This window comes from Canis lupus, chromosome 14 (genome assembly GCF_011100685.1).
Source record: "Canis lupus familiaris isolate Mischka breed German Shepherd chromosome 14, alternate assembly UU_Cfam_GSD_1.0, whole genome shotgun sequence".
Lineage (NCBI taxonomy): Eukaryota > Metazoa > Chordata > Mammalia > Carnivora > Canidae > Canis > Canis lupus.
Window position 1 is genome coordinate 11,705,944 of NC_049235.1, and position 19,455 is coordinate 11,725,398.

General features: G+C 37.3%; 1 protein-coding gene across 3 annotated transcripts; it reads right to left on the reverse strand.

Annotated features, from left to right (window-relative positions):
• Window positions 1-298: 298 nt before the first annotated feature.
• LOC609321 (hyaluronidase-1-like) lies at window positions 299-11,821 on the reverse strand. 3 transcript variants are annotated; one of them, XM_038556642.1, is made up of 4 exons: window positions 11,771-11,821; window positions 7,955-8,898; window positions 3,936-4,025; window positions 299-835 (listed from the first exon to the last, which is right to left on the reverse strand). In XM_038556642.1, exons 2-4 carry the CDS (start codon window positions 8,873-8,875, stop codon window positions 389-391), a joined length of 1,458 nt encoding a protein of 485 aa, XP_038412570.1. In that variant the 5' UTR covers window positions 8,876-8,898; window positions 11,771-11,821; the 3' UTR covers window positions 299-388. The 3 variants fall into 3 exon arrangements, with proteins under 3 accessions (XP_038412570.1, XP_038412569.1, XP_038412571.1); XM_038556641.1 differs by lacking the exon at window positions 11,771-11,821 and adding an exon at window positions 9,577-9,783; XM_038556643.1 differs by lacking the exons at window positions 3,936-4,025; window positions 11,771-11,821 and adding an exon at window positions 9,577-9,783.
• Window positions 11,822-19,455: the final 7,634 nt, after the last annotated feature.

A 19,455-nucleotide genomic window follows, 5' to 3' on the forward strand; every position in this document is an offset into this window, starting at 1 on the left:
AGCGATCTGCCTCTGTCTTCAGGTCCTCTCACAGGGGGCTTATTTGTCTACATATAATTTCCAGTGCTCCTCCACACACCCCTTCTCCTTTCACCCTGCTTTATTATTTTCCACCCACTTACCTTCATTGAATATATATGTATTTATTTATTGTTTACTTATTATTGTTCAGTTTCTCCCGCAAATCTCAGTTCCCCAGGGGTGGGGACTTCCGTGCACTCACTTCCCCATCCCTAGTGCCTAGCATGAAAGAAGTGCCCAATAAAATAATCCCTCTAGCAAGGAATGGAGCCAATGATCCCTTTAAAAAATTATTTTTACTTTAAAGCCAATAATATTTTAGGAGTATCTTAACGTTAAAGGAAAGAAAAGCAGCCTTTTTTACTCTTCAGTATTTCAAGGAAAAATTGACGTTGTAAGAGGAGGTGATAACATTCCATAGAATCACAGATAAGGTCATGCTGAGAAAAACTGGTACAATAAAGCTAGTCCTTGGAGCCTTATTCTTCCCTCTCAAGATATCTGAAGAGGGTTGCTGACAAGATTCTCCCTGCCAGCCATAATAGCAATGACACACAAATCCATTCTTCATGACCTTTGTTGTCTTCAGTTTACTGGTTGAAGAAATGATGAATCTGAAACTCTTATTTAGGATGTATTTCTTAGTGCTACTTTCAGGCATATGCAGATAGGAGGAGGATTCAGGTGTTTTTCGGATACACCTTCCATTATTGTTACATAGACTTTGACTGCAGAATTTGGCTGCAGATGTCACATTAACAGCATAATGGCCCAATGGCCCTTGGATGGACTTTTGCACAGATAAGCAGGTCTCCTGTAGGAAAAACAGAGATCCATTTACATCACTCTCAAAATGTGATTCTGTTATGCAGGTAGTACTCATACCTGAAACCTGTATTTGGTAGAGCTGAGGAGGAAGACCCAGGTCTTTAACTGGGAATTAATATAAAGAGATAGTTGTAGTAACACTTTGAAAAGATCATCACTAATATGGTAGGATTATTTTAAATTTAACTTTAATTGTGAAATATCTTCAGTACCAATACTTAATATACATTAATATTATAGGTCAGATTTTTCTAAGACTGCCAAGTTATGCCATTCATCTCCCTACCTCAACCGATGTAACAGTCCTCCTGAAGTCAAGGGGGGGTAGTCGTCTTTGCATCCATGTTTTTATAACTTTTATATATATATATATATATATATATATATATATAATCTTCACACATATATGTAATTATGAGCAGTTATAATATTATCTTGTTTTTAAACTTTCACATAAATTTATATCATTAGAGATTTTTATTTTCTGTAACTTGCCTTTTAAACCTAACATTTTCAAGATTTTTGTTTCATGTTGATATATATAGGTCTGTTTTTTCATTTTAGCTGTAATTCGGTATTTATGGTATAAATACAGCATACTTTATCTATCAGTCAGGGTTTAGTAGGTACAATATAAAAGATCATTATTTATAACCAAATGTCCAAGTCACCTGTATTAGCATATAGGGTCCAATGATAGTGAGGAAGGTAGTCTTCTCACAAGTTGCCATTACATGTCACTGATGTGACTTTAGGATACATTTTCTCCTGTTGATCTTGCTAGGATAGCCTGGACTAATTGACATGATATCATCAGCTAGCCCAAAAGAATCTGGCTAGAACCTTGATAAATTCCTGCCTTGATCCATATCGAAAGAACCTTGGGAAAATCCTGGTAGATCTATTAATAAAATACATTGAATTCTCTGTTAGCACTTCAATTATTTTGATCAATATGAACACTGGCCCATAATTAAAGTCCAATTAATGTAAAATGTTTTCTCAATGAGAAGAGGCACCAGCACTGTGAATGCATCTCCTAAGGACTTACAGGGTTCCAGTGGAAAGGCATAAGCAGAATAAAGCTCCTAAAGACAGGTGGTTAAACAAGGTATCACTTTGGGCAGGAACAAGTGCTGAAAATCCGGTGTGTAATGTTTTTTGGTCCAGGGACATCAATCTAAGCTAGCTTCATGTTATATTTAGGGTAAAATGCTATTTTTAATCAAAATAAGACTCCTTATCTGAGGAGTTTTTCAGGACAGATGGAATAAAATAAAAACAAGCAAACCATTGAATAAAAAAGGGAGAGAGAAAAAGATTGGGGGAAGACTGTAATCACGGAGAGCAGAGAACACAGGTAAATACAATCCAGTTCAACTTAGGCATCTCCTGTTCTGTCCCAACTTCCAGAACGTCATACCCTCCTGGTTTTTTTCTACCTCACTGAATGTTTCTTCATAGTGCCCTCTACTAGCACCTGCTCATCTTTCCTGCCTCTGAGCACAGGAGTACTTTAGGCTTAATTCTTAGACCCCTTCTCTTCTCTAGCTGTACTTCTCTGGATATTTCCACCCTATATCCTTGCTTTAAATAGAACTCCCAAATGTGTATTTCCCAGACTTTATCCCTGAACCAATTGCATACCCACCTACCTATGTGACATCTCCACCTGCATGCTTCACAAGCATTTCAAACTTATGCTCCAATCTGATCTCCTGATCCTCTTGCCAGCCTGCAACTCTGGCAGCCTTCCCCATCTGAGAATATGCCAGTTTCCTCTTTCCAGTGCCTCAGGACCAAAGCCCTGGGGGGGGGGGTGTTGTGTGCAAACTGGGGGTGTCTCTAACCAAACCGCAGTGACCTCTCATGAGAGAAAGAGCTAGACCCCATGTGGGAGAAGAACTTCGAAAAACAAAAATAGTTATAAATGCCTCCAAATAAATAAAAATCACATTGCCCGCTTTGTCTCCTCCCCAACCCAGTCTCTCACACCCATCCTTAAAGCAATGGACAAAGAAATTGCCCCATATTCCTCTTCCCCATACCTAGGACCTAAGTGTGGGGTGTGTGGACAAAGGACTGGAAATGTTAATCCAGATAATAATAGCCAACACATACCTGGCACATATGCCACCCCAGGCACTGTTTTAAGTGCTTTATATATGTTATGATGCAATTCTCATAATGGCCCAATGAGACAGATACTATTACTTTCCCTATTTTACGGATAAAGAAATTGTAGAGTCAACGAGTTGCTCAAGGTCACATGGCTAGCAGGTGACAAAAAGCAAGCACTGGACCCCAAGCAACCCAACCTCAGGCCTCCTACTCTTACCAGCTCCACCATGCTGATTCTGATTCATGTCATGCTGAATGAAAAATGCTGGCTGTTTTTATGTTTTATGAGACTGGATGTTTTAATATCTGAAAATGAGACTATCTGTTCATACCTTGAAGTGAGGAAAAGCTGTGGCTCAGAATTTTCACTTAGGCAGTGCGACAGGTAACCAATAGAACATGTTCAAAGTCAGTTGTGGAAAATAATAGTTATTTTGTGTATGTACTACTCTCAAGAGCAGATTGTTAATAAACCTTTGTATACATACAATTTTTCCTCCCACAAGCATTTCTATCATGATTAATCAGGCAATAAAGAGCCATTTTTAGAAAAGCCATCCTCCTTAGTGTAGATGAAATAATATTTTTTAAATTTAGTATTCTTTCTCTTTGTCACATATAAATTATATCATTGCATTTACTGAAATCCCTGCAGAGTAGGTATTATTTTTAGGTGGAGAAACTGAGACTCAGCAAGGTTAATTGATTTGCCCAAGATTACACTTCTAGAACATGAAAATTGAGTTCTCCTTTAGGGGTGTCTGAATGGAAAACCTGTGCTCTTTCCATGCTACTGCTAAACAGAGTGGTTGGTACAGAACTGGTGCTCAAGCAATGTTAGTCCCTATATTCCTTAAACTTAAAGTCATGAGAGCAGATAACTATTTGCCTCTGATGTGAAAAATTAAAACAAAAAACAATATCTAGCATATATTCACGATGCTGACAGAGAAATCACGGCTTACCTTTGAATCAGAATATTCAAATCCTCCCCACAATATTACTCCTGCTGCCCCCAATGCGGCACTCTCACCAATTGTATGTACTAAATCTTCCTAAAAAAGAGAAGTACCACAAATAGTTTCTGCCAAACTAAATTTAGGCATTGACATTTCAGTGATAAGACTCAACCCATCAATAGTGGTGAAAAACACACTGATAATGTTATCCTTGTTTTTGAAATGATGGTCTGTAGAGCAGAATTAGAAAAAGTAATTCTGCCTTGGATACTTAGTTTGATTTGATAAATATTTATAATGTTCCAGGCAGTTTTCTAGACACCGAGAATATAAAAATGAAATAGATTCCAGTTCCTGTCCTCAACGGAGCTCTTAGTGTGATGGTTGAAGCAGACATATAAACAAGTAATTATAATTTGCTGGAACTCTTTTTTTTTAATATTTTATTTATTTATTTATGAGAAACAGAGAGAGAGGCAGAGACATAGGCAGAGAGGCAGAGACATAGGCAGAGGGAGAAGCAGGCTCCCTGCTAGGAACCGGATGTGGGACTCGATCCTGGATCCGAGGATCACACCTTGAGCCAAAGGCCCACGCTCCAACTCTGAGCCACCCAGGCGCCCCTAATTTGCTGGAACTCTTAACTTTGATGTTATACTACCTCTAACACTGAATAATAATAATAATAATAATAATAAAGAGAACAAAGTTTGCTGTGATAAAAAAAACAAGTAATTATAGTGTAATAAATTAAATTCTATATTGTCCCACTAGACATATAGATTATAGGTACTGCTAATGCTATATGGAGGAGTCTGGTAAAGCTTTCTTCAGGAGTTCAGATTTCAGATATGTCTTTGGAAATTAGTAAAAATTTGTAAGACTGATTAGAGAGAGCAGAATTTTGTGTACAGTAGGAATAATAAGGGCAGAGTTTCCAATGTAGAAAAATACAATCAACTCAGAGAGCTGCCAGTAACTCTTATGGTAAAGCACAGGGGATTTGGGAAGAAGTGAAGGAATCTAAATCTTTGTATATAAGTAGGATCCAAATACAAAGAATTATTTTATGCTATTTTAAATTGTTAGGACTATGAAAAAAATTTTAGTACCAGAAAGCCACAAATTTGCAACTTCGATAGATGTTTTTGGCTGTCACATAAAACATGTATTGGAGGAGGAAGTCAACATGGTAGCAAGGGACACCTATTAGGAAGTGATGGACACTGCTCAATGAGAAATGATGAGGGTCTCAACAAAGGCAATGTCAGTCCTTATAAAGCAGAGGGGACAGGCTGAAAGTGATTTGAAAATTAAGATTTTGTTATCTATTGGATAATGGAAAAAGAAGAGAGGATACAAATGACTCTCAAGCTGAGTGATTAAGTAGATTATAATTTACCAAGACTTGAGGACATTATGTTTATGATTATAGATTAAGAACAAAGAAGCAAGGAATAAGGGGAGATGGAACAGAGAAGATGATAGATGAAGGAATCTTCATTGTTCCCCTCCCTCCAAGGTATGGAGAACCAGAGATCTGGTGCAAAGACACAATGTTCAAAAATTAGGATGAGAAAACGGCCATGCCACTACAAAGCATCCTGGCATTTTGGGATGTCTCCAGTAATACTAGAGCTTATTTTCTGTAATTTATATAGGTAATACAACAAGAAAGGAAACCATCCTTTTATTTTACTAGCTAGTATCACATTCCTTAAATGTAAATCAAGTCTCTCACTTAAATTGAGACACTTCTGAAAGAAAATATCAAACAAAGTTGGTATTTTAAATTATTTCATTGAAAAGTTACGTTATTTAGACAATAGGGAAAGAAGACCCATATCATTTGTTGATTGATGAAGGCAATAGCATAGTATGAAAATGTTTCATTATAATACTCAGATTAATTCTTTGGTTTTTAGTGAGTAGATTATGTGGTCTATTGATTCCTGAAGTAGAGCTCAGAGGTGATACTTAGCCCGTAATTTACATCAGAAGTCTAATAGCACAAAAAAAAAAAAAAAAGAAAAGAAAAGGTTATGAACAAGACTTTCATTAAAATGTGGCTCATATCATTCTCTCATTGTCTTTCTTTTCTTAAGATTTTATTCATTTATTTGACAGAGAGAGAGAGAGAGAGAGAGAGAGCATAAGCAAGGAGAGAGGCAGGCAGAGGGAGAGAGAGAAGCAGGCTCCCACCCGAGCAAGAAGCCTGATGAGGAACTCTACCTTAGGACTCTGGGATCATGACCTGAGCTGAAGGCAGACACTTAACCAACTGAGCCACCCAGGCACCCTCATTCTGTCATTTTCTATCAAGACAAACTATCTAACTATATGGACTATTATTAGTTTCTACCATTTTTTTTTTAAATTTTTTTTTTAATTTTTTATTTATTTATGATAGGCACACAGTGAGAGAGAGAGAGAGAGGCAGAGACACAGGCAGAGGGAGAAGCAGGCTCCATGCACCGGAAGCCCGACGTGGGATTCGATCCCGGGCCTCCAGGATCGCGCCCTGGGCCAAAGGCAGGCGCCAAACCGCTACGCCACCCAGGGATCCCAGTTTCTACCATTTTTATTATTAACATTAATAATATTATTACTGTTATTATTAATAATATAATAACACAGTATAGTCACTCAATAAATAATTTTGGAATAATAAATATAACCCAGTCTTTTTCCTAAAAGGATTTCAGAAAGTGACTTGAGTTGAGACCCATTACTTGAGGAACAACTTATTGAGAAGACTTGGGTAGGTATAACTGATGTATTCAAATACCTGGGGACCTGACTTTTGAAAAAAGGATTTATGTATTCTAGATTGCACCGGAAGGTAGAAGTAGAATTAATGGTATGAAGTTTTCCAGGGGCAGAGTAGACTGAACATACTCAAGAACTTTCTGTGAATTAACATTGTCCCCAAATGGCAGTTTTTCTTCTGGAATAGGGAGAGCCCCATTAAAAAGTGCTGAAGCAGAGGCCAGGTAAGAATCCATGTTTGGGTGAGAGGTGGATTAGACACTTCTGAGATCCTCCAGCTTTTTGTCAAAATGCTGTGATTCTTTTCCTCCTAAACTTATTGAATGAACATCCCACTAATGAGTAATCCTTCAATGATAGAAATGTCAAGTCTAACCAATAGCATTTGGGTCAATAGATATTTATTCTGAAATATTTGAGGAAGAATTGATACTGCTTTTAGGTTTCCTCATTTCAGACAAGTGGTCTAGGAAGTCTATCCAATGGCCCTGCCATTGGATAGTGTTGGGTAGTGGAATAAGAGAGCTGTGGTCTCACAGGTATGGATGGAGATTTCAAGCTTTTCTTATCTATTTATCCAATGATTGAAGTCCTATAACAATGTTCTATCTAAATGACAATTAGCTAAAGCTTGAATACTTCCAAGTGTCTTCAAACCATTATCTTCCAAACCAGCTCATTCCAACCTCTTTATGCTTCCTACTCTGTGTCAAGTCTAAGGACTAAATATCTATTTCATAAACCATTTTTAACACCTTGACACTGGCCACTAGATCACTTTGTAGACTCTTAAACATAAAATCAATAGAATCTACTATTTTGCAATGAACAATTAAAACATAAAAAGGCAGTATAACAGAAACTAATTGCTTAATAATTTACCCAAGGTTTATTCTGTATGCTTTAGATTTGAAAAATTGCTGCTACTATTTCACATTAAAAAGCTGATTCTGAAATTTCTGCAGGGCTAAAATTAATCTGTTGCATCATTTAACTCAAGCCTAACAACTGTTCTGCAGGAAAACCCTGAAAATGCTAAGCTGATAAGAATCATCATCTTAAAACCAAGTAAACATCTAATTGTCAGTGATACTATTTCAGAATTAGCTTGACATTTGAAGAAATATATACCTTTAATAATAAAATAGTGTTCTATTATTAAGGGAAATAATTATACTAAAACATTTTTTCACAGATTTTATATAGTCATTGTACTAAATTTCTATTTTTAGGTGAATGACTGTACTTTTTCTTACCTGTGACAAAGCTTCAATACTATGCACATAAAATGGTCTGGAAAAAATAAAAACTGGCAAAACATAGTCATGTCTAGCCATTTCAGCAATCCTCATGGCTTCCCTAACTCGATAATGAACAAATTTCAGAGCATTTAAACTTGACTTCAATATTTTATCCAAATATATTGAAGTATAAAGTGCTGTGCTTTTTTCCCAAAGCCACTGGAGTTGGTCATTGCGTAAAATTTCATCATTTGGGCATTTACCTGTGTACATTTGTGGATTTATCCTATAATCATAATTGTAGCAGTCTGGGTAAAGATAAAAGCCCCATAAGCACTTTGGTCTCATTTCTAAAGCCAGTGTGAGAGTGGTGCTCATAAGATTCTTCCCAGAATTTTCAAATTCCTGTTGGGCAACTGTTTTCACTTTCATTTCTGACCAGTCAGGATGGAGGTTTCTAGTGAAGGCTAAGGAGTGGTTTTTATATATTAGTCTATTGCCCCAATTTCTATCCCATTGAGGTTTCCAGCTCTCCCAGTCAATGATAATAAGACCTTCTGATCTCCACCAAGAGACAACTTTTGCAATGTCATCAGTTGTCTTCTTGAGGTGTTTAGGAATACTTATATTCTGTGGTATCCCTCCATTAAAGGGTTTTCCATCTTGAGAGAAATAAGGATAATACCCTAATTCATTTGGATAAAATATGGCAATTGTTGATCCCTTCTGAGTCTCTAAAGGATTTGATATAATATTAAATAACTGGAGATTCAAATCCACGTTGAAGAAATGTTGACACTGCATTGTTGGGACAGCCCAGAAAATGTTGAAAGGTTGGTTCTTGATCACTGGAGGCAGTGCTGGTTTGAGGACTGAATGAGTGAACTTGATCAAGGGCAACAGCACTCCTAACCATGCTACCCATGGGTTACACATTTTTTCACCATTACAGCAGTCTCCTTAAAAATAAGAAAAGGAAAAATCATTAGACGTGATGGAGTCAAATGCCCCTTTAGTTTCATATTACACAGTGAGTAGCAAATGAAGTAAACTCACAGTGGTGTTCAAGCTATTCTTTAAATGATAGACCAATTTTTTTATAGATTTATGAGGTTTATTGATATCTAGGCCTAATTTATAGTTTCATTTGAACAAGGGGAGAGAAAATGAAACTTTTTTTTTTAACACTAGAAATGTGAAAGCAAAATCCAATGAATAAAAACTAAAGTAAAAATCTTCACACAAATTCTCAGTTATGTCAACTCTACCTGTGAGGTATTCTGGTTTTAATTTCCTATTATTCTTGACTACATTGATATAAATCATCCTGTATAGACAAAACTTTGGTTGTAAGGGAAACTAGGAAATAAAAGTATGAATGGTTTGCCATAGCTCCTTGATTACTGGAAAAGTGACCAAGAATATGCCCTGTTAAAAATTAACAAATATTGACATTTTAACAACTATTAATTAGAATTAAAAAGAACTAATATCAGCAATAAGCAATACTTTTCTTGCTATTTGAAATGCACTGGCCTCAAAGATTTGTCTACTTCTTTATCTGTTTTGTTTATAAAAGAAAGCAATCACCCTTGGATTTAGCACAGGCTAGAATACAAAACAGACATGACATTTACCTGCTATTGACTATGGATTTGGTGCTGTCTTCTCTCAGGAACATAAATAAGCCTTAAAACATGTATTAGTTCTTTAAATTCATGGTTTTCTCATCAAGATATTAGACTGTCTTTTCAGCAGTTAAATCCCAATGAAACTTTGCTCTTTAAAATCCCTTCTAAATAGTCAGTTGACCAAAAACTGCCAAAGAATCTTCCCAGAATATGAAGACTGCCTAATAAATGACACATTCCAGCCAATGAGATCTCATTTAGAAAGCAGTAGAGTTGAAGTTATATATCAAAATTATTTTATCATGTATAGTTTTACATAAAGGAATCACAGATTTTTCTCTGATGTAATTAGACTCAGTATCTTTTTGAGAGTCATACATCTTGTGTAGTTCTTGCTGTCTTTATTTAATATATTAAATGCAAGAAATGATGCCAGCCAAAATCATATGTTGACTCTGGCAAAATAGCACCTTAGTTTGTAAAGACTTTGGCATTATCTTGGGCCCTGGCATGCATTTTGTAATTAACTTCTATTATAGAAACAAAATTATGCATTATTAAACAATGAATTTTTAAATATAATTAATTCTTTCCCCATGATGCTTACTGAGATTTTATTCCATTTTTTAGCGATTTTTATTACTCAGAATATAAAGCCAGATCGAAATTTTCTGACTTTTAACCTACATCCATGCACATATACACATACCTACATGCACTTTGTTTTTTGTTCAACGAATCTGTAGGAGTGCTGATGACACTGACTCCATCTCTGGTCCTCCATCTTGTTCATGCCTCCTTTGGGGCTATTGTTCCAGGCCCCATGGAAGTTAATGTAAGCCCTGCCTGGAACATGGGAAGACTTGTTCTAATCTCCCTAAATGGTGCCTAGAAGGCTCCACATTAGATAACTAGTAGAGAGCCTATGATGTGCAGGTGGCACCACTTTAGATAACTGCCCTTTGACCTCACCACCATGCCCCTGACTGTAAAAACTGTGGCTTAAGGTCTGGACTCGGGGGAGAAAAGCTGTGTCGCTGCCTGAATCCTTTGTATGATGTAGGAGATTTTCTTGATTGCAGATTCTCAGTTACAGAGGATATAACGGACAGTTTTGCCAGACCAGGGAGTGATGTGAATTTGGCTCAATGAGAAGATACAGAGAGGAAAATACAAGTGATAAAAATAACCTGGGAGTTTGGGTTTTATGCATTAAAGGCATGACGGAATGAGTTCTGATGGGCTTTTAAAGGGAGGTTAATAATCAGTTCCAATGAAAACCTACTTGTTATTGGTATCTTAGGTATTTGCAGTGAGAAGTAGGGGGACAGGGGGTCATTTTGCCAATAGCATTCAGAGTTCTGTGGTCTCTGTTTTCAATTCTGCCAAGAACTGTGTCAAAGGTGAGAAAGATACGGTTTTACCATGCTTTTGTTATACATTTTCTTCAACTGAAATGTGGACTTATTAAGATGGTTCTAAATATAGGTGTGTATGTGTACATATATTAGAGTCCAAATTCATTATGATTGGGGATTTTATTCTTTCCACTCAATGATAGCAAATCTTGTGATGTCTCCCAGAGAGATGTATTTTTTTTACACATGATAAAATGACTAATCACTAAGCTTGTTATGATAATACATTATTAACTTAGGATCCAGTAAAAAATCTCTCTGGGGTTTATAATTTTAAACCAACAAAAGTTTAGGGGCACCTGGCTAACTCAGTCAGCAGTACATGTGACTCTTGATCCTTGGTCCTGAGTTCAAGCCCCAGGTTAGGTATAGAGATTATTTTAAATTAAAAAAAGAAATGAGAGGGACCTGGGTGGTTCAGTCAGTTAAGTGCCTTCAGCTCAGGGCTTGATCCCCACTCTTCATCAGGCTCCCTGCTCAGTGAGGAGCCTGCTTCTCCCTCTCCCTCTCCTACCGCTCCCCTACCCCTGCACATGCTCTCTTGCTCTATCTCAAATAAATAAATAAAGTATTAAAAACAAAATAAAATAAAGCATTGGCCTGAGGGCAGGCATCCAGTTTAAAAAAAAAAAAGTTTGTGACTATTCTTTAGAACCTCTTAAAATACACTGTGGGCCATTCGGGCAAAGATGAAATTTTCTCTCAAGCTGAGGTCTTGTTTGAGTGAAAATTGGAGCCCTGTTGAAAGCATTTAGAATAGGTTTTGTACTTATTTTTCTTACCTGCCGGTTATTTATGGTTTTTATTTTCTCAGAGAAAGAGCTATAGTTCTGTAAAACGAAAAAGAAGAGAAAGATTGATTAAAGCAGATTTGATTCAATAGAGTATTTTGCTCAAATTCACCCATATTTCCAATTTCTAATGAAATGACAACCTAAGTCAAATTCAAGTTATTTAAATTTCTGTACCAAAAAAGAGGGAAATAACAAAATTCTCTGAAAAGCTTATGAGATTTATACTTTCCCCAGAAATAAGTAGGGAAGTTGCTATTTATCATATAGGCTTTAAATTTGGGTAAAAGAAATTATGTGAACTGTTAAGAGAGAAACTGAGGCATATTTAAATTTTTAAGAGTTCTTTTGAACAAAAACCAATTAGAATTGGGCAGCACCAAACTAGAAGTGCTTAAAAGAACTCTGATAGGAGCTCTGGGAAAGACTTTTATGGGGTGAAGGTGAAAGTAAAGCAAGGCAATTATTGATTGGCTATAGCTTAAAGGCCTAGTTGGCTGTTTGTGATTGGTTGTCCTTAGATCTCAATTTTGTCATCTTGAAGCATAAACTTGGATTTACTTATGCAGGCCATTATGGTTTTAGAGCCACTTCAAAACAACATTATTTTCCCCAAAAAATGTCCAGAGCAGGGGTAACTGTAGAACAACCATAGCATCAGCAACAAAAGGACTTCATATGGAATAGCTGGACTATGTTGTCCCTTCCCGTTTCTTAAACACAAGGAGCACTGGGCTGAGGCTTTTATACCAAGCTGAATCCTTGAGAACTGCTCTCTAAACTTGTGGGACTGAATACTCCAACCCTCTCATTACTGACTGGTTCCCCTGGTAACCTTAGGTGCCTCCAAAGTCACCTCATTACCATAACAAGAGACACCTTTCATCCTCTCCTCAAGGGAAATTGCAAGGGTTTTAGCAGTTCTGGCCAAAAAGGGCAATGACAACCAAAGATCAATAACATTTCTTACTATAAATCGTAATATAACAGGTGGATGCATATTTTACATTGCTATGTCTTCCTATTTTTTGTTCCTTTTATTTTATGTAATAACCTCTTTATCTTTTACAGTACTCTGTCAGGAAGTCTATTTTGATATTAATATAGCTTCTCCAGTTTTCTTATGCTTACTGTTTTCATAGCACCGTATCTTTTCCCTTCCTCTTACTTCCAGGCTGTCTGTATCTTTTTATCTAAAATGTTTTTCCTGGGGCATCTGGGTAGTGCAGTCAGTTAAGTGTCCACCCTTGATTTTTGCTCAGATCCTGATCTCAGGGTTCTAGGATCCAGCCCTATCTCAGGCTCCACCCTCAACGTGGAGTCTGCTTGAGATTCTCTTTCTCCCTCTCCCCTCTGCCTCTCCTGCACATGCTGTCTGTCTTTCTCTCTCAAATAAGTAAATAAAATCTAAGTATATATATATATATATATATATATATATATATATATATATATATATATATAGTGTTTCTCCTGTAGGTAGCACACAGTTGAGACTTGCTTTTTTTTTTTTAACACAGTCCAACAATTTCTGCCTTTTAACTGATGTGTTTAGTCCATTTGCACATAATGTAATTCTCAGCATAGTTGATTTAAGTCTCTAATATGGCTACTTATTTTCATTCTACATCTTCTCTTTTTTGTTGATCTGTTAGGCCTTTCTTGCCTTCTTTTGGATTACCTGAATATTTTTTTTTCTCATTCCATTTTATCTACTGGCTTCTTAGCCATATCTCTTCTTATTATGTTGCTGATGTTTGTTCTACAACTAACAATAGGATTACTTAGCTCATCAATGTCTATTTACTGTCAATATTATCACTATTCACACTTGACCTTTTATACCTGACAGTTTCTGTTTCCCATTTTTCAATTCTCACTTTCCACTTGACATTTTATACTCCACGCTCCACAAATGTAATAACTTTACAACAACAGTATAATTCTATTTATTCACGCCCCTGCTTTTACAGACATAATAGGAAAGTAAAACTGCCATATTCAGACATTACTGCTTATGTAGAAAACTCAAAAGGATCCACAAAGAATTGAAAAAAGAAATAGCAGAGTTTAACAGGTAGCTGGATATAAGATTAATATATAAGTCTGGTGTATTTCTATTCACCAGAAGGAAATAGCTAGAGAATGTAATTAAAGATTGAAAACTTGTGTAAGACTGCTACAAATAAAAGTTATTAATCTGCATTGAGATATATTATCAGAGACCCAAATAAATGGACTTGTGATTTCTCTACCCTTGCCATTTACTACATAACAGTGCATCTACTGACTCATGCTGTCTCCACCTTCCCAAACTACTTGGGGAAGAGAGGCCAGAGATTAAGAAGGGACTTGTCTCTGAGTGGCTTTGTCAGTTAGACCTCGGCCTTTGGCTCAGGTCATGATCTCAGGGTTCTGTGATGGAGTCCTCCTGCACTGGTATCTCTGCCCTGCAGGGATTCTGCTTCTTCCTCTCCATCTGCCCCTCTCTCCCACTTGTGCTCTGTTCTCTCTCCCAAATTAAAATAAATAAATAAATAAAAGCACGAAGAAGAAGAAGAAGAAGAAGAAGAAGAAGAAGAAGAAGAAGAAGAAGAAGAAGGAGGAGGAGGAGGAGGAGGAGGAGGAGGAGGAGGAAGAGGAGGAGGAGGAGGAGGAGGAGGAGGAGGAGGAGGAGACTTGTCTCTGAGATCCTGGTTAGGAAAACCCACCCTCACCTCTGGACATGAGAATAGATTATATTCCTAATCTGTGAAATTATTATGCTTAAGGCAAAAAATTATAAGGTCTGGTAAAAGTTCACTAACATAAAGAGATCAATAATGTCTCAGCTATGGCCAAATAGCTTAGTGAGTTCTGGCTGCAATAACAAAATGTCATAGACTAGGTGGTTTATCAACAGAGATTTTTTTTTTTCTCACGGTTCTGGAGGCTGAAACTCTGAGATCAGAATACAAGCACCCTCAGGTTGCAGTGAAGTTCCTCTTCCAGGCTGTAGAATGCCAATTTCTCATTGTAGCCTTACACAGCAAAAAGAAGGTGAGAAAAGGGCAGCCCGGGGTGGGGGTGGGGGTGCTCAGCGGTTTAGCGCTACCTTCAGCCCAGGGCCTGATCCTGGAGACTGGGGATCAAATCCCACGTCAGGCTCCCTGCATGGAGCCTGCTTCTCCCTCTGCCTGTGTCTCTGTCTCTCTCTCTCTCTGTGTCTCTCATGAATAAATAAAAATAAAATCTTAAAAAAAAAAAAAAGGTGAGAAAACTCTCTGGGGTCCCTTTTATAAGGACACTAATCCCATTCATGAGAGCTCCACCCATGAATTAGCAGGTTTTACCTCCTAATACCATCACATTAATGATTAGGATTTTAATCTATGTATTTTAGGGGTATGCAAACATTTGGTTCATTGCACCAAAGTTTATAGAGATACTAACGTTTGGATTTGATGAATTTTGACAGTTTACCACATTCACAACACCATGCTTGATGTTAAAAGTTGATTCAAATTGTCTCTTAGGTCCAAGAACTCAGGCTAATGTGTGTGGGGACCTGTGTATATATATACAGATGTGTGCGTGTGTGTGTGCATAGACTGGGAATAGGGGAGGCTAGGGAAATATACATCTCAATTAAAATACCAGGCAGAAAGACACAAGTGCTAACTTTTTTCTTTTTAAAAAACAGCTGCTTTCTTATAAAATTAATTATTATTGTACTGAATATGGAAGTATATAAAGAAAAATTCGGATTGATTGTATTTACATTACCCTCAAAGTAATATTTTTCTGTGCACTTTTACAGAGATTTCTCTAAATGTTAGTCCACATTTGTATGAGCAGAGACTCTGTTCCACTAGAGTGTAGCATCAGGCAGTCTGGATATCTGGGCTCTCTGTGAGCTCCTGGTAGAGCAGACACTTAATATCAGAGATAGGGACACTGGAACAGAAGTCCAGAAGACATGATTTCTGATTTTTATGAAGCCCAGGACTGTGGAAGAAAACATGAATCTCCCTTGTAGATAGGCTTCTAATGTGTAAATTCAGTTAGATTAATTCAGGTTCCCTGAAAGAGATGGCTAGAGGGAGAGTCCTGGAGGGAAATACAAGGGAGGTATACTAGTCTCTTTTCTTTCTTTTCTTTTCTTTTCTTTCTTTCTTTCTTTCTTTCTTTCTTTCTTTCTTTCTTTCTTTCTTCTTCCTCCCTTCCTGCCTTCCTTCTCCCTTCCTTTCCTTCCTGCCTTCCTTTCCTTTCTTTCTTTCCTTTCCATTCGTTCTTTGCTTTCTTTCTTTCTTTCTTTCTTTCTTTCTTTCTTTCTTTCTTTCTTTCTTTCTTTCTCTTTCTTTCTTTCTCCTTCTTTTTTTCTCTTTAAGTAAGCTCTAGCCCAACATGGGTTTTGAACTTAAGATCCCAAGATCAAGAGTCTCACACTCTTCTGACTGAGTCAGTCATGTGCCCCAGAAGGTATAATAGTCTTGAGGGCTAGGTAGATTGAACTTCAGCATCCAAAGATTGGAGGGAACAGGTACAATGATTGTGTGAGATTGGGCTTGACCATCTCTCGAGCTCTTCTTGGCTCCTTCAGAAGCCTGCATGCTCTGGATATAGGAGTTGTGAGATAGGAGAAAGTAAGGCAGGAGAGTAAGGTTCTTGTCTCCAGAGTCGAAGAGTGAATCTCATGGACAAAGGAGAGTGAGTAAAGCAACAGTTTTATTAAGCAAAGATACAGAAAAAGCTCTCAGGATTGAGAGAGGTCCCAACAGGATTTCTAATGTGGGCCTCCACTGACAGTCTTATTTAGAATTGACCAAGGAGCCTGTGGCTTTATTCTTATGATGTCTTGGTTTGAGTAAGGACTAGTAATAACATCTTTAATGCCTTACTTTCTTTTTAGCATCTGGTTATTCTTTGTTGGTCACAAGTGACTGTCCTAAAAAAGACTACCACCACCCCTCCCTTGACACACAGGGCAGGGTGATCTAGTGTGTTCCCATACCTCTGGTTTTCTTACACGTCTGCATTTATGATTTCTGTGAGCCTGATCCCATAGACCCCTACCTGTCTCTCCCTACCTAGCCCTTCCTGTCCTTTACTCAAAAGCCCTGTTTCCCACCATTGTAGGGACCTATAGTTCTCCTGTGGAATTCAGACAAGATTCTCACCTACCAGGATAGAGATAAAAGGATCAGTTTGTAGTGGTCTGGAATAGATTGGTGACCATGCAGGAAAGGGCAGGGACCAGACCCTTGAGCAAACTAGGTCACAATGTAAGAGCATATGATGCTTGAACAGAAGGAATGTGAAGGGCTGATTAAGTGAGACTCTTCTCCCTTCCTCTAGGAATCCACAAGGTAAAAATTGGAGAGGGCAATCAGAATGAAATGATCATCCACATGAGGGATATCAGAGCCCTGGGGTTCTGTGTATTATTTCACATGTGAAACATCTATCCTCAGTGGTAGATGAAGTCAGGAAAAATATGTGCATAACCCTACTATCATACATTTCTTTAGAAAAACAATGTCATGTCATATATGCCATTTACTTCTGTGCTTTATTCACATCAGGCAGATGGTAGCTTGTGAGGATAATCAGCTTAGCTATAGATGGAGGAAAGCTATACTAACATGTATATAGTATATAGTAGGACTAACTTATGAATTATAGTATAAGGTGATTATATAAATAACCTACAAATTATGTGGAATAAAATCCAGTTCTCTAAGTTAGACATACCTGGAATGCCACATGAATTCAAAACATGAAGACATCACATGTGGTTAAAGAAATCTGGATAAGGGACACTTGGGTGGCACAGTTGGTTAGCGTCTGATTCTTGGTTTCAGCTTGAGTCCTGATCTCAGAGTCTTAGGATCGAGCCCCACATCAGGCTTCATGATTAGCTTGGAGTCTGTTTGTCCCTATTCCTCCCTGTTGCCATTCCCCATGCATGCTCTCTCTCTCTAATTAAATAAATAAAATCTTAAAAAAAAAAAAAAAAAAAGAAGGAAAACTGGATAAGCTTTGTGCTGGAGATGATACTTAAGGCTTAACTTGCCAGCAGAATTTGAACAGGCTGAAATTGCAAAGGGACTCCAGATGGAGGGAATCACAAGAAGAAAGATACAGAGGAAGGAAGACAAAGGGCACATACAAATGGTAACAGACATTGCTTTTTGAGGTGTAGATATCTTAAGATGGTGACATCTGGCAAGCAGTTAGGAATTTTTCTAGGGGTGTAGAATTGGCAGTCTTCTGCATTGACATGGTGGTTAACACAAAGGAGGGAAATATCTACAGAAAAGAGATGAGACCTGAAGACAGAATTTTGAGGATAATCTCAAAATCAAAGGGAGAAAATATTCAACAACAGAAAGAAAAAACAAAAATCACAGAATTTTGGAGGACAGTAGTGTACCTAAAAATGAGGGGCCTTGTTATTTAAGGAAGGAAGGTAGAAGATGAACACCAGGGAAAGGCAACTTGCTGAGGCAGTTAGATGTTGACTAGTTTCAAAATATGAAGGGGTTTATGAGGAAATTAATTGAGTGAAAGCAGTATTGTTCCTTAGACTTGAGTATAGTTTCCCTGTGACCTCTCAATATCTCCCACTCAAGCGCTTTCAGCTGGAGTGGAGGGGGAGCCATTCTCAAGAAGGAATGCCTAATTGGTACAGGCTTCTCAATGTCGGGGTACTCAACTCAATATACTCCTGAAGAGCTAAAGGAAGAGATTGACACTCAATTTGAAGTCCTAGTAAATAGTTAGGTGCATGGAACTTGGTGTCTTTTTGTCCTGAAGTAACAGAAAGGCTGGTTTTGAGAGATTTAAGAGAGAGGCGTAAGAGAGCACTAAACAACTGTAGATGTCCCTAATATAAAAGATATATGTGGAATAGCACGGCTTCTTTCATGATTATTTATTAAACCACTCTCATCTTTGCAAGCAGTTGAGAAATAGGTATTTGTTATTCTTTAGTTTTGCCTTTGGTGTCTTTTGATTTTATCTTTAACATTAAAGATTCAGTATCATAGAAAGATCTATACCATGCTCAAAAGTAACAAACAAGCTATACTCCTTCCCAGGGAAGTCTTAAAAAAAGAAAGAAAGAAAGAAAAAAAGACATCTGGGTGACTCACTTGTTGAGCAACTGCCTTTGGCTCGGGGTGTGATCCCAGGGTCCCAGGATCGAGTCCTGCATCAGGCTCCCTTTGGGGAGCTTGCTTCTCTCCCTGCCTGTGTGTCTCTGCTTCTCTCTCTGTGTCTCTCATGAATAAATAAATAAAATCTTTGAAAAAAAAATAAATAAAAAAGAAAAAAAGAGATCACCCCAACTTGATCTCTATGATTTAGTTTAAATTTTATAATGTTGATTAATAATATGGGGTGCCTGACTGGCTCAGTCCGTAGGGCATGTGACTTTTGATCTCAGAGTTGTAAATTCGAACCCCACGTTGGGTGTAGAGATTACTTAAAAAAAAATCTTTTAAAAAAATTTTAGATTACTAATAAATGTAGCTCAATAATACACAAAATAAAGTAGATTAAACCTGATTTATTAGCTAAATCAAAAAGCTAGTGGATGCAAAAAGATAAGAGTTCAATTTAAATTTAATTAAACAGGATTCTCTGAAACAGAGAAGGCATTCTTGGGTGATGTGTAAAAATAGGAAAGCTTT